Source organism: Trichomonas vaginalis, chromosome VI (assembly GCF_026262505.1).
Source record: "Trichomonas vaginalis G3 chromosome VI, whole genome shotgun sequence".
In the NCBI taxonomy this organism is placed as follows: Eukaryota; Parabasalia; order Trichomonadida; family Trichomonadidae; genus Trichomonas; species Trichomonas vaginalis.
Window position 1 is genome coordinate 19,957,465 of NC_067208.1, and position 12,891 is coordinate 19,970,355.

General features: G+C 32.1%; 3 protein-coding genes across 3 annotated transcripts, besides 1 other annotated feature; 1 reads left to right on the forward strand and 2 right to left on the reverse strand.

The window, feature by feature from the left end:
* Positions 1-103: 103 nt before the first annotated feature.
* TVAGG3_0896470 (uncharacterized protein) lies at positions 104-2,149 on the reverse strand (the record flags this gene model as incomplete). Its single annotated transcript, XM_001325191.1, has 1 exon — positions 167-2,071. One exon carries the CDS (start codon positions 2,069-2,071, stop codon positions 167-169), a length of 1,905 nt encoding a protein of 634 aa, XP_001325226.1.
* A 1,108-nt stretch (positions 2,150-3,257) lies between these two features.
* TVAGG3_0896480 (uncharacterized protein) lies at positions 3,258-4,104 on the reverse strand (the record flags this gene model as incomplete). The annotated part of the gene is made up of 1 exon (XM_001325190.2): positions 3,625-4,104. The coding sequence occupies one exon, from the start codon at positions 4,102-4,104 to the stop codon at positions 3,625-3,627; it is 480 nt and encodes a 159-aa protein (XP_001325225.1).
* A 3,239-nt stretch (positions 4,105-7,343) lies between these two features.
* TVAGG3_0896490 (protein of unknown function, DUF4106 family) lies at positions 7,344-10,592 on the forward strand (the record flags this gene model as incomplete). Its single annotated transcript, XM_051251067.1, has 1 exon — positions 7,344-10,592. The coding sequence occupies one exon, from the start codon at positions 7,344-7,346 to the stop codon at positions 10,590-10,592; it is 3,249 nt and encodes a 1,082-aa protein (XP_051086542.1).
* An 86-nt stretch (positions 10,593-10,678) lies between these two features.
* Positions 10,679-12,891: part of a mobile genetic element that runs on past the window's edge.

Genomic DNA, 12,891 nt, shown 5'->3' on the forward strand with positions numbered 1-12,891 from the left:
TTTTGACTACTTATCCAATGAAATTTATATAATATAACATATTTTGATCAAAAAATATGATAAAAATTGTAAAATAAATCTTCAATGATGGTAGTCAGCATATAAACAATCAAACAATTGATATATTTTTAATAATAAACAAAAAAACAAATAAAAAACAAAAATATTAATTGTAAATAAAAGCAGGATTAATATTTTCTGCTAAAGCAGTAGGCTTTCCGATTTTTATGCATTTATCACCTAATACTGCTGATGGAATGTGAGGTGATAAGCTTCTAGTAACTAAATTCAAATGTTGAGTTACAGAAGCTCTATAATTCTCTTGTCTTGCGACAATTCTTTCTAATGCAAGTATATCCTTTGACTTTCCTTTAACTAGAAGTTCTAAGATTTCCTTCTCTGCATCATCTTCTTTCATTTGATTTTTAACATTTTCTAAATTTGCATTGACTGTGTTAATTGTCACATGCAATGTATCGATTTCTCTCTTGAGAATGACTATTTCATTGTCCCTCTCTGTAAGTGTCTCTTCGAGTTTGATGCATTTCCCTTGCAATTCACTGGATCTCGCGATTTCTTGGTCAAGAGATTTTACTGTGCTTTCATAAAGCGAAGGTTGTATCATGGAATTGAGTTCTGCTTTGAGTGTGTCAATCTTTTGACGCATTGCTCGATATTTCTTTTCGTAATGGGATGAATTGTCCGTGTTTTGAGTGATTTCTAACTTCATTTGATTAATTTTCTTTTTCAAATGGTTCCTTTTTTCTTCTGATGTCTGTAAATCAGCTTGAGAATGCACAAGATCTTCTGTCAATCGAGTATAGGCCATTCTAAGCCATTTAAATTTGCAATCAATATTTTTATCGCAATTTTTCTTGAAAAATGCATCAAATGTGTTATGAATCACTGTTGTTTCTTCTATACTTGAGTTATTCTTCGATAACAAATTACGAATGCAAATAGTTGTAAAAATCAAAGATTTAAATTTGTTTTTGTTTTGATCCCTTTGTAAAGCAGCATGTAAATCATTAACTTGTTTGTAAACATTGCATAATACTTGAGCAAAAATATTAGAAAACTTGACTTTTTCGTGTAATTTATTTAATTGAATGCAATTCTCTTTATTTATCTTTCTTTCCTCGTGTAATAGTTTCTGTAATACAGAGTTCAATTCATCTGCTTGTTTTGATGATGTTTTAGTAGGTTTTTTAATATTTTCTAATTCTTCTAAAGAAATTTTCAAATCTGACTTGAGCTTTGCATTTTCTTGTTCCAATATTGCATTCCTCTCCTTTGCAGCTCGTCCTAATGCAAATTCATCCATTATTTTTATCCATAATTCTTCTGATTTTACATTTTGAAGATTTAGCAAAGTTGTCAAGGCAGCAAGATGCTTCTGGAACTCCACAATTTTGTCTAGGTTCTTTTCATTTTGTTCTTGTAACTTCTTAATAATTTCATTTTCTTCTTTGTTTGCAGCATTTTGAGTTTGTAGTTTTTGTTTCCTTGTAAGTTTTCTATTTTCTTGTTTTAGGCTTTGTATTTCATTGAATGTAGCATTCTGCATTTCCTTTTGTTCCTTTGTTAATTTTGCTATTTCTTGAGCTTGTGATTCTATTGTTTCTTGTGCATCATCGAGTTTCCTTTTAAGCTGTGTGTTTTCGATGCTTAAATTTTGTATCATATTCTCTTGCGATTCGTTAATTTCTTTATCTTGTAATTTAAGTTGCTTTAATTCAAATTCTGCAGCGGACTTTGAGGTTACCAACTGATCTATATGATTGTGTAATACTTGATTTTCTGTCATAAGCCTACTTTGTTTAAATTGCATTTTTTGAACTTTATCATTTGTGGATTTGATTTGTGATTTGTTAAAAGTTATATCTTTAGTGTATGTTTTTGTATCATCTGATGAATATTCTTTTGAGTCTTCAGAGATAGATTTAATATTTTCTTCTTTGGGTTCCGATTCTTTTGTAAAATCTTCATTAGATTGTTCACTACTGATTTTAAGATCTATGTCTGTGTTTAGTTCTGATGGCTCTTGGCTTGAATCGTTAAAAGAATCCATTTTCCTCTCTCGTCAGTTTTAAATTTATTTTTGAGCTCTTTCAAATGAAATCAAATTTATGATTTGGGAATTAAATTCCAGTAAATATGGCTTATATGAAGGTTTAGAAATCTATCTATGAGCTTTGTATAGCTCAAAACATAAAAAATGAGTTATAATTAAGGTCCTTTTTTCATTTAAGGTACCCTATTCAAAAAATGAAAGGGGTCCCTCACAAAATTGAAGGGGTACCATTCAAATTCTATCGAAATAGTACCTTAATTAAAAAAGCTCTCAACCGGTACCATTCAAATTCCCTCAAAAATATTAAAAAGATTTTAGGTATGCTGCTAATATAGTTAGTAGCATCATACAGAATGCATAGACAAATTTTTTACTAATTATTTTTTCTTAGCAATTGAAATTCGAGATCGCTTAACTATGCTTAGAATTATAAGCATAATAATTTGGCAAAAGGTATGGGAATAATTTGAAAATTAATTTCAAAATTATTAATACTAGTGCAAGCTAGTGTAAGCATGTAAATGCATATTTGTGCACTGATTCGATACTCTTTTTTGGAAATTGTACTTTATCTTAAATTTCGAATGCAAATTTTTTGAATATGTGTATTGAAACTGTAACCTTTTGTCTAAGTTGCATTCTAATATAGCTCGAATTCTAAAAATGGGACTTTACTCCTCTTTCTTTGAGAAAATTTTAGACAATAGCCAAATTGCTAATTTTGTTGGAGTAATACCTGCATTGGGAGGTATAATATATTGTTCAGGGTTGAAACAAGGAGGTAGTTAGTGATAAAGCATAGTTACCACATGAAATGCAGTAAAATTTTGAGTCTAAACGTCTTTTAAACCATCAAGTATAAATTATAGAAAAAGATACTTTATATATAGTTAAAATAAAAATGATTAGAAAATAGCGTTTTTGATCAAAATTTCAAATTTTTATTTCCGAATATCTCTATTTGTGTCTAATTAGAGACATTTCTATAATTTTAGTGCGCAGCATATGCAATTCCTCTTTGGTTATTGCATTAATTTCTCAAAAAGAAAAAAGTCTTCAATAATTTTTTCAACAATACAGTACTAAAGCTAAGAACTTCTAAACACATGAAAAGTTATATCATTCTCGTTAATATGTAGATTATCAATGAAAAGAATATTGTGAAATTTGAATATTTTTTAAAATAGAATGTAGAAATACTTATCAATGCTTAAAATAGAGATATGTGAGAGCTAGATCCGGATTTATTTACGTTTTCGTGCATATTTTGAATATCAAATTAAATTAATTTTGAAGATTTTAGCATCTAAAAGTATTTAATGCCCCTATACAAGCAAGGTAATTCTTACATGTCTTAGTAAGTCCAAACTTAATGTTTTATGATATGGGCCTGACCTCTCCATATGGTGACGATAGAAATTGAATAGGGTACCTAAATAAAAAAAAGGAGTTTATTTAATTAAAAGAAAACAAGTTATTTTAAGTTACATGCTATAGTCCCTAAAAAGATCTTAGCAAAGTGTAAGTAGGTAATGGAATAAAAATTTTTGTTAATCCCAAATAAATCGAGTCCCATTTTGTAAATGAGTTTTCAAGTCTTCTATGTGATCATCCAAAAATGTAAAAATTGCAAGCTTATCGCGTGTAGCTTCGCGAGGTACAGTCATGTTGTCGGTTTGGCAATAAATTCTTATGTATCCAACAAGCATTGAGTCACTTGGAATATTACCTTTATGGGATTCTTTAATTAGTTTGTATGATTCTGAGTTTTGAATCATGTCTTCTTTATCTTTAAATTTGCAATAATTCTTTCTGCGGTGAATTTCCATCTCACTTGTATGTCTTTTTCCAAACTCAGACCGGACTGCTTTTTGAGATGGTGATAAAACTTTCTTTGTTAAAATATCTTCAATGATTTCTACAACATTTGCAACAAGTTTACCACGTGTCTTATTGTCGGTATCTTTTGATTGAATAGCCGCCATTAGTTGCAAGCAAATGTTGTTAAACTCATTATAAGGATTATTCATTCAACTTTTTGAAAAAATTTACCATCAAAAAAAAAATTGAAAAATTTAACTATAATCTATTAATAGATTATGAGTAAGGGTTTCGTTTTGCTAACATTGTCACTTTTATAGCATATTTGTTTTTGGATGTTTTGCGAAACCAAAAAAAAACTATGATATACAATGTGTGTGTAAAGAAAATACTTTATTTACTAGTTAAAAAATCATTTGGTATTGATCAAGTTATTTTTTCTGGATAAGATATTATATGGATAATTGGATAGAAAATACAATTATATAATCTTGTACCTGGTTTAATTAAGCTAATTGTCATCAGAAACTTGTAATTTTTATGAATTTCAGATTTTCTTTTCATTACTGCTTTTCTTAATAGGTCAAGTTCTTATTTACGTTATAAAGTATGATATTTACAAATATCAAGTTATCATGTTTTTTGAGAAATTATGAGAAACAAACAAAAATGAAAAAGATAGGAATAGCAATGAATAGTGATGTGGGTATAGAAAATGTAAGAGATATGAATGCAAAGCAATCAGTATTTAAGACATTGACCATAGATTTCGAAAAAAAATGCTGCATATTGAGCGAAAACTATGATTATATTATAAGGCTGTCATTTAAAGCATAATGAAACTATTCCCTTTTCATTTTAATCGAATAAGATAGTAAAGATTTTTGAATTAGCTAGAAACTGATGAGATGTTTTCACAAATCAGATTTTTAATCTCTATAATGCATAATTCACTCAATATCTCAATTTTGATATTGCGAGATATTTTTGCTATCGGTTTCGCAATTTTGACACAATAGCAAGAGTGTTCTATAAGCATTATTATCAACGTAGAATCTGAATATCATATCAGAAAATGTCGCAAATCTGACATTTACCCGACCAAATAGCAAAAATAATTGAATACTTTTCGCAAAAACTTTAAAAATCGATAAAAATATGAAATATAGATATTAAAGAGACTTTTTATATAATATTCATAAAGATTTTCCAAAAATATGATACCGCAAAATTAAAAAAGTGACGTCTTGAGTGGAGTCAAAGGTCGAAATTGCTAGCTAAATGTTTTTTTAGCGAAATTGCGTATTGTACGTTTTTTTCGCAAATCGAAACCCTTAACTTATTTTGCTAGCTAAATGTTTTTTTGCAAAATTTCCGATTTCTTTCAATTTTTGAATTCCCGAAGCAAACGAATTTCAAAAAGGTCTACTAAATGTTGTAATATTGTAATAGTTAAAATTTCACGAAATAGAAATTTCATTGAATTAATTTATTCTATTTAATTTTTTCTGCCTAAAAAATTATTGGTGATTTATTAATTACATATTGTTATGATATATAATTTTTTGTAAATTGTCAAAAAAATAAAATTCATCGAAATAAGATGAAATATACAATGAAAGAATAGTGCGTTACTTCTTTTATAATAATTGTAAATTGTTTCATCGGGTATAATTTGCTTTTGATCTCAATTAATTTCATTTCTCATCAATTTGGGCCAAATATCGGTTATTTCTTTGGCTTCATAACAAATACAAATTAAGTTATTATTAATTGCAATTAATTCACATTAATTCAATAAATTAACTTTGAATTTGGCAATTTTTAAATTTTCTTTAAATAAAAATGATTAAATAACTCTAATCATTTAGACATATTGATTACTTTTAATACATTCATCAGATACACTTTTCTTATTTTGTATTCCTGGACGAAAATTTCAGCACCAGAATATCATTTGGTAAACTAGCCTGCCTATTGTAGTATTTGATGTATTTGGATTTGTGGTCATTATTATCCCAATCAACCAACTTGTTAATGTAAATATTTGAATTCTTAAATTTAAAAGGATAAAACATTTGATCAAGTATGATTTGTAATATGACCTGATGGCTATTATTAGATGAGAATGTCAGATTCATATTTTTCGTATTAATAAAGAATTTTTTATTAAAATCATTTATATATGTTGCGGCCTCTTATGGTATCGTTACGCTATTAATGAATTTGTCTCCTATGAAGTATTATGAGAAAATTCCTCAATCTCTTTCAAAAAATCAATTGTTTCATTCACATCATTAAATTTTAATACCCTTCATTGGTTCGAGATCTAACATATTGGCGAGATTTATGTTTTGGCCATCATTTCATTTCAGATAAATTTCCATTCAAATATTAATTATATATTTGATGTGATTCTGCTTATGAATAATCAAATTTCAAATTTTTATTCTCTGTCAAGCCGAAAAAAATTCAATTCCTCCGATCATTTGATATATATGTTATGTAAATCTTTTCTATTAAAAAAAAAAAAAAAAAAAAAAAAAAAAAAAAGGTAGTGGGGCTTCCAGGCACTTCGTGCCCTCTAGCCCCGAAGATGTTTAGAATATGAGAGAGGTCCTATAAACCGGAGAAAGTGTCATATAAACATCTGTCATTTTACTCAGAATTTTCATGAAATTTACACCAAAAATATATTTTAGGGTAGAAGGGTATATCTAACCTCTTTTCTAACCTCTTTTCTACCCTCTTGAATTTTCATGAAATTTACACCAAAAATATATTTTAGGGTAGAAGGGTATATCTAACCTCTTTTCTAACCTCTTTTCTACCCTCTTGAATTTTCATGAAATTTACACCAAAAATATATTTAGGGTAGAAGGGTATATCTAACCTCTTTTCTAACCTCTTTTCTACCCTCTTGAATTTTCATGAAATTTACACCAAAAATATACTACTAGGGTCATTTACGAAGAAATCTCAACAAAGTCTTTACGATGAAGTCTTGACAAAGTCTTTACGAAGAAGTCTCAACAAAGTCTTTACGAAGAAGTCTCAACAAAGTCTTTACGAAGAAGTCTTAACAAAGTCTTTACGAAGAAATTCATGAAAATTCAAGAGGGTAGAAATGAGGTTAGAAAAGAGGTTAGATATACCCTTCTACCCTAAAATATATTTTTGGGTCATTTACGAAGAAGTCTCAACAAAGTCTTTACGAAGAAGTCTCAACAAAGTCTTTACGAAGAAGTCTTAACAAAGTCTTTACGAAGAAATTCATGAAAATTCAAGAGGGTAGAAAAGAGGTTAGAAAAGAGGTTAGATATACCCTTCTACCCTAAAATATATTTTTGGGTCATTTACACTCATTTACGAAGAAATCTCAACAAAGTCTTTACGAAGAAGTCACAATAAAACATCTGTCAAAAACCGCTTTTTAACTTCACTTAAAATGCCACGTAAGCTACGTAAGAATATACGTAAGAGGAAGAGAGCATTGAAACATCCAATAGTAAAACTGACACCACAACAACAGTTGCAACAACAAATGCTGAATGACCCCACTATGTTGCAACAAATGTCAAGCAACCCTATGCTTTTAAACCGAGTTGTTGGTGCACAGAGTGGAGGTTTAAGAGCGGCACTTTTAGCGAAAATGGCAGGCTATGGTGGAGCTGCAGACGGAACAGCCTATAACCCTCAAAGTCAAATGAATTTGAGTTCACTCAAAAATCAAATAACAGATGTCAAAAAGTCAAACATAGACATACAGAAGCAAATAAGTGAAAACGAAAAGAAACTAGAATATGACAGACACACAAAGAAACTCAATGAGTTAAACGTAGAGAAAAAGAAGAAAGAAGAACAACTGAAAGAACTAAGTACAGAGCAATATGCGAAAAAAGTGTCAGAAAAAGCAGCAGAAGTAGCAAAAATGGAACAAGATGTCATAAATTTGAAAAACCATACTACTCAATATAAAATACTGAAAGATGAAGAGATAAAACAAAAAGCCCTGAAGACATATATGGATAGCGATGAGTATAAAAAAGAAGTTGAAGCAAATGTAAAGGCAGAAAAACTTTTACAGTTGCAAAACCAAACCGTACAGTATGAAAACTTAGCACAAGAAAGTAAAAATAACGACGCAGCCATGCAAAAGGCAATGAAAAGCGCAGAATATATAAAAGCTAACAATGACTGGTTAGATGCCCAAGCCAACGCTAAAGCAGCCCAACTCATAGGGTCAATAAGGACAAAAATACAAGCGGATGAAGATAGTTCAAATGAAGCTTTAACAAATGCTGACTTTAAGAACGCTTTCGAAGCTCTTCATAGTAAGGTGAAACAAGTGAACGACTTCTCATCTGGAAAGAAACTGAAGTCTGAAGGTTTCGACAAAGAGTTAAAAGAAGTAGCACAAAATATGACGAAAATAACAGATGCAGCAACGAGACAGGCAGTTCAAAGTGCCTATGACGCCGTTAGAGCAACTGTTGTGAAAAGTCAAGAAAAAGAGTTACAACAGACCAAAACAGACCTAGTAAATGCTTTCTTAAGAACGAAAAGTCAGGTAGGACATTACGCTGCAGATGGAACATATGTGCCAGCTGGTGGAACTTATATACTAGCTAGTGGAACCTATATACCACCAAACCCTCCAAGAGAAGCACCTGCACCAGGACTACCTAAAACATTTACATCGTCACATGGACACAGACACAGGCATGCACCAAAACCAACACAACAACCAACAGTTCAAAACACTGCACAACAACCACCTCCACAACCAGCACAACAACCACCTCCACAACCAGCACAGCAACCAACAGTTCAAAACCCTGCACAACAACAACCACAAACAGAGCAAGGACATAAAAGAAGTAGAGAACAAGGAAACCAAGAATTCTTAAAAATGCTTAAAGAAGAGTATGGTTACCCAGATACTCTTGACTTTAGTGACAGATATAAAGAAGCTATTAGAAAGTTCAAGGAAGGAAATACTGACCCGAACCTATTTAGCTTTATGGTTCAGCACCAAATGGGATATAATTTCAAACCTGGAAAATACAAGCTCGCTAAGGGATATGATTTAATAGCATATCATCCAAATGACATGGATGAATTTACTCCGAGATATTTGGTGTCAGAGCTAAATGACAATTCAACTCTCTTCATGAAACGCGTAAAAAATAGAGACGGAACGAAAGAAGAAAGGTTTATGAGTCCGGATGACTTAGATAGGGAACTTGTTAAAAACGGTCTCGGAATATATGAAATGCCAGCAGATGAGGTACAAGAAACTCCACAGGAAGAAGTTCAGATACAACCAGACATGGAAGAAATAGTTCAGCAACAACAGCTAGAAGAGCCTGAAGGAAACGAACAAGTCCCTCCTTTGGAAACTAACCTCACAGAACTAGATGAAGATTTGGAACAGCCGAAAAATCTTGACCCTCAACAAGAGTATGAGGTGAATATGGAATCTTTCCAAGAGTCTAAAAAAAATTCGGCTGACACAGTAGAAGAATATCGAAAAATTTTCACCGACATACAAAAGACTCCAACACCAGATGAAAATATTCAGCATAGAATGGAAGTACTGAAAGAAAATGTACACAAATACAACAACCCTTTTTACTTACGAGCATTTAACGTTCAATCTTCGGATGAACTCGGTGAAGATAAAAGGTTAAATTTCAAGAAAACATATAGAAATGAAACATTGTTTAAAGTTCATTCAGAACCTAGCCAAGATGGAAACAAACCTACTTTTGTTTCTGCAGACGATGGAACTACAATGAGATGGGGTCATAAAGCTAATCCAGATAGGTGGTTCATAAACTTACAACCTCAATTCCAAGAAGTTGTAGACGCAATGGAAGTGAATGGTGAACCAGATATAGCTGGTATTTTCAGCGCGGCTTTAATGCCATTGAAAGATATGAAAGATGCAGATATTTTGAACCAGTATGAAATGAACATGGCTGATGGAAATATAACACCTGACGTTCTAGAACATTTATCTCAAAGAACTACACAGAACCATAGAGATGGTATATTTGGTGAAGAGTTTAGAAAGAAAGTTAGGGAGAGCGAAGGAAGAGAACCTATTGTACATGACCTTGCAAACGAAAGTTTACAAAATGTCATAAAAACTTACTTTGCAGACGATGAATCGAGAAGGGATGAATATTTAAGAAAACTCAAATGGACAGTACCAAATGAAATGTTAGTATTGAAAAACATGTTCCTTGACAAAATAAAACCAACTACAGAAATAAACGACGCAAGACTGAAAGATTGGGTAAAAGCTTTCCCATTCACAAAAGATATAGTTGGTAACATGGAAAGAAAACCAGAATGGCTACAAAAACATATATTTGGAAACGAGCTTATTCCATATGGACAGGCACTGTTTGAAGAGCTTGAACCAGAAACTCAGGACAGAGTCATGCAAACAATAAGCGACGACTCAAATACAAACTATGACAAACTCTTTCTAGGATATAGGTTACCTGAGATGGGCGACCAGAGCCAAAAGGCAAAAAGGACATGGGAAATTTGCAACATACTAGATGAACATAATGCAAAGATGCAACAACTTCAAGCAGAGGGCAATGAAGGAAAAAGAAGAGTTAAAAACTCAGTCAGGAAGAAAGTAAAGCTTGGTCGGAGTGGGTTCTATTATGACATATAAATCCAACTATTCTATATTTTTACTCATATGAAATGTACGCCGCTCAGAATATAACGCCAACAGTTTTGGATGCTATGAATGGAAATGTTTCCGAATGGTATAACGAATGCGACAATGCCATTAGAAGGTCAGAAATAGTTCCTGGAACTTACGAATATACAACTGCTGTTTCTTATGGAAATGTAGGTGAGTTTGGAGAAGGTTCTTCAACAACAGTAGATATTGCTTGCGACAGGTTTCATATAATTTCTATTGACAACTCTTTCTTATACGTGGAACAAGACATTGAAATAAAACCTTCTGCCAAGTTGTCTGACAAGAAAGGTTGCAATGGAATTTTCTATGTCGGATACCAATATGCTCCAGAAGTTTTCATGGGATATAAGATATATTCTAACTCTGACTTAGTTCAAACAGTAACATGGGCAAACTATGAATGGTTCGCTTTGAGAAACTCAGTACAACCACAAGCTAGAGAACAAACAGACCAGTACGCAACCATTGAGAAAATAAGAAGACTTGACCCTAACGTTCCAGGAGTTTATGTTGACCTTTCTGGACAAACTGCAGCAGCAGTAACCAAAGTAAAACTGAAACTTAGAGTTCCTTTGTCATCTTTCCTCATCTTCAGGTTTTTAAGATACTTGCCAAACTGGGCAGGAAAATTTCTATCGAACTTACTCCAAGCAAAATAACTTAGTCATTGCACCAACACAAGACCCATTCACTCTTACAGAAGTAGTGGGAACAAATAAAATGTCATTCGCCGACTTTTGCAAAAACAAAGTTGACTTAGACTTTGGTTTCTCAAACCTCAACACTGAAGTAAACTATTATTTCAATGCTGCTGGAGATGCTTGGGACCCAGTTAAGTTCACATGCGAAAAATTTGAATGCAAGAGAATAGAAAGCAGACTTGCAGTCTATATGTTGGACCCAGATATTTCAAATGCTTTAGCTGCCAAATATATTGCAGTTCCACTTATGTTCCCTATACACCAAATATCTGTCAAGACTTTGCAGGTGAAGTTGGAAACCAAAGTGCTGACCCAGGTGCAAGAACAGATATTGCTTTAACAACTGCAATGAAACATGCAGATACTATGTTTGTACTGTTCAGACGAACTATAAATGACTATTCTTGCTTCTACAACCCTGGTATTAAATACCATATAAACATAGATGGCAAATATTATCCAGAGAAGAATATTCTACAGTTGAGGATATGAGGTCATACAACTTGACATTAGATGCTATGAACTTTAACAACAACTTCACAACAACCATTAACCCTGAAATGCAAAGTTCTATTATGCCATATGTGAAAGTATGGACCCATACAGGAGCTCAAAAAACTCAATATACAAATGGAGACCGTTCAAACTTTTGGCTTGGCATTCCATTTGCTGACTCAGAAGACTTATGGGTGGTATTTCAACTGTTGGTACAGTTCAAATACAATATACTGGTGACAGAGACGGTCAGATGAATTGAAAGCAAAGAAGTTTACAAAACCAATAGCACTTTTCACGGAAGATGCTCTTTTGAAGATTCGTTCGATGAAACCTGCTGGGGCTCCTCAGATTGGTATAACGACAGCTTCCATCGAGCAGATTTTGGCAGCAGGTCAGTAAGTTGTTCTTGAACTGACTTCTCTCCGTCAAATATTGACAGTACGACCAGTTTTGATATAATATTGTATTATAAACTTACCTTTAGAAATATCTGTAAGTTTTGTTGTTATATTTTTGTCAACGTCAAGAACTTTCACCATCTCGGTTATACCAACTTTCTTTGCTTTATGAAAATATTTAGGTTCAGCAAAGACTGCTATTCTATAACATTTTCCATTGTTTGTATAAAGAACTATTCTATCAATGAACTTGTATTGTTTGTGTGTGTAAACTTTGTTTTGCTTCAATTCGAAGAGATACTCAAATACGTCCATCTTTTTATTCTAAGTAAAATTCATTTCCGAAAAATAGAAGCGTGAGTGTTTCAAAAGGTTTAATGGCGGTGGCAGATGTGAAGTTAAATTCACCAACTCAAACAAACAGTCAAAGTGTTGTTGTCAATGTCAAAGAAAGAGATGTTGAAGTGGGGAAACCATACGAGGACGAAGATGGTATAACAATAGTTCCTGTAAAAGAACAACCAACATATCCTGAAGTTAGCAGAGACTTAAGTTCTGTTGCAGATATTCGAAACGAACTACCAACAACTTAAAGACAAACTTAAAACTCAGAGAAGATTTGTCAAGCTTTGGGTTAATGTTAAACTTGGTCGAACACAAACCCTG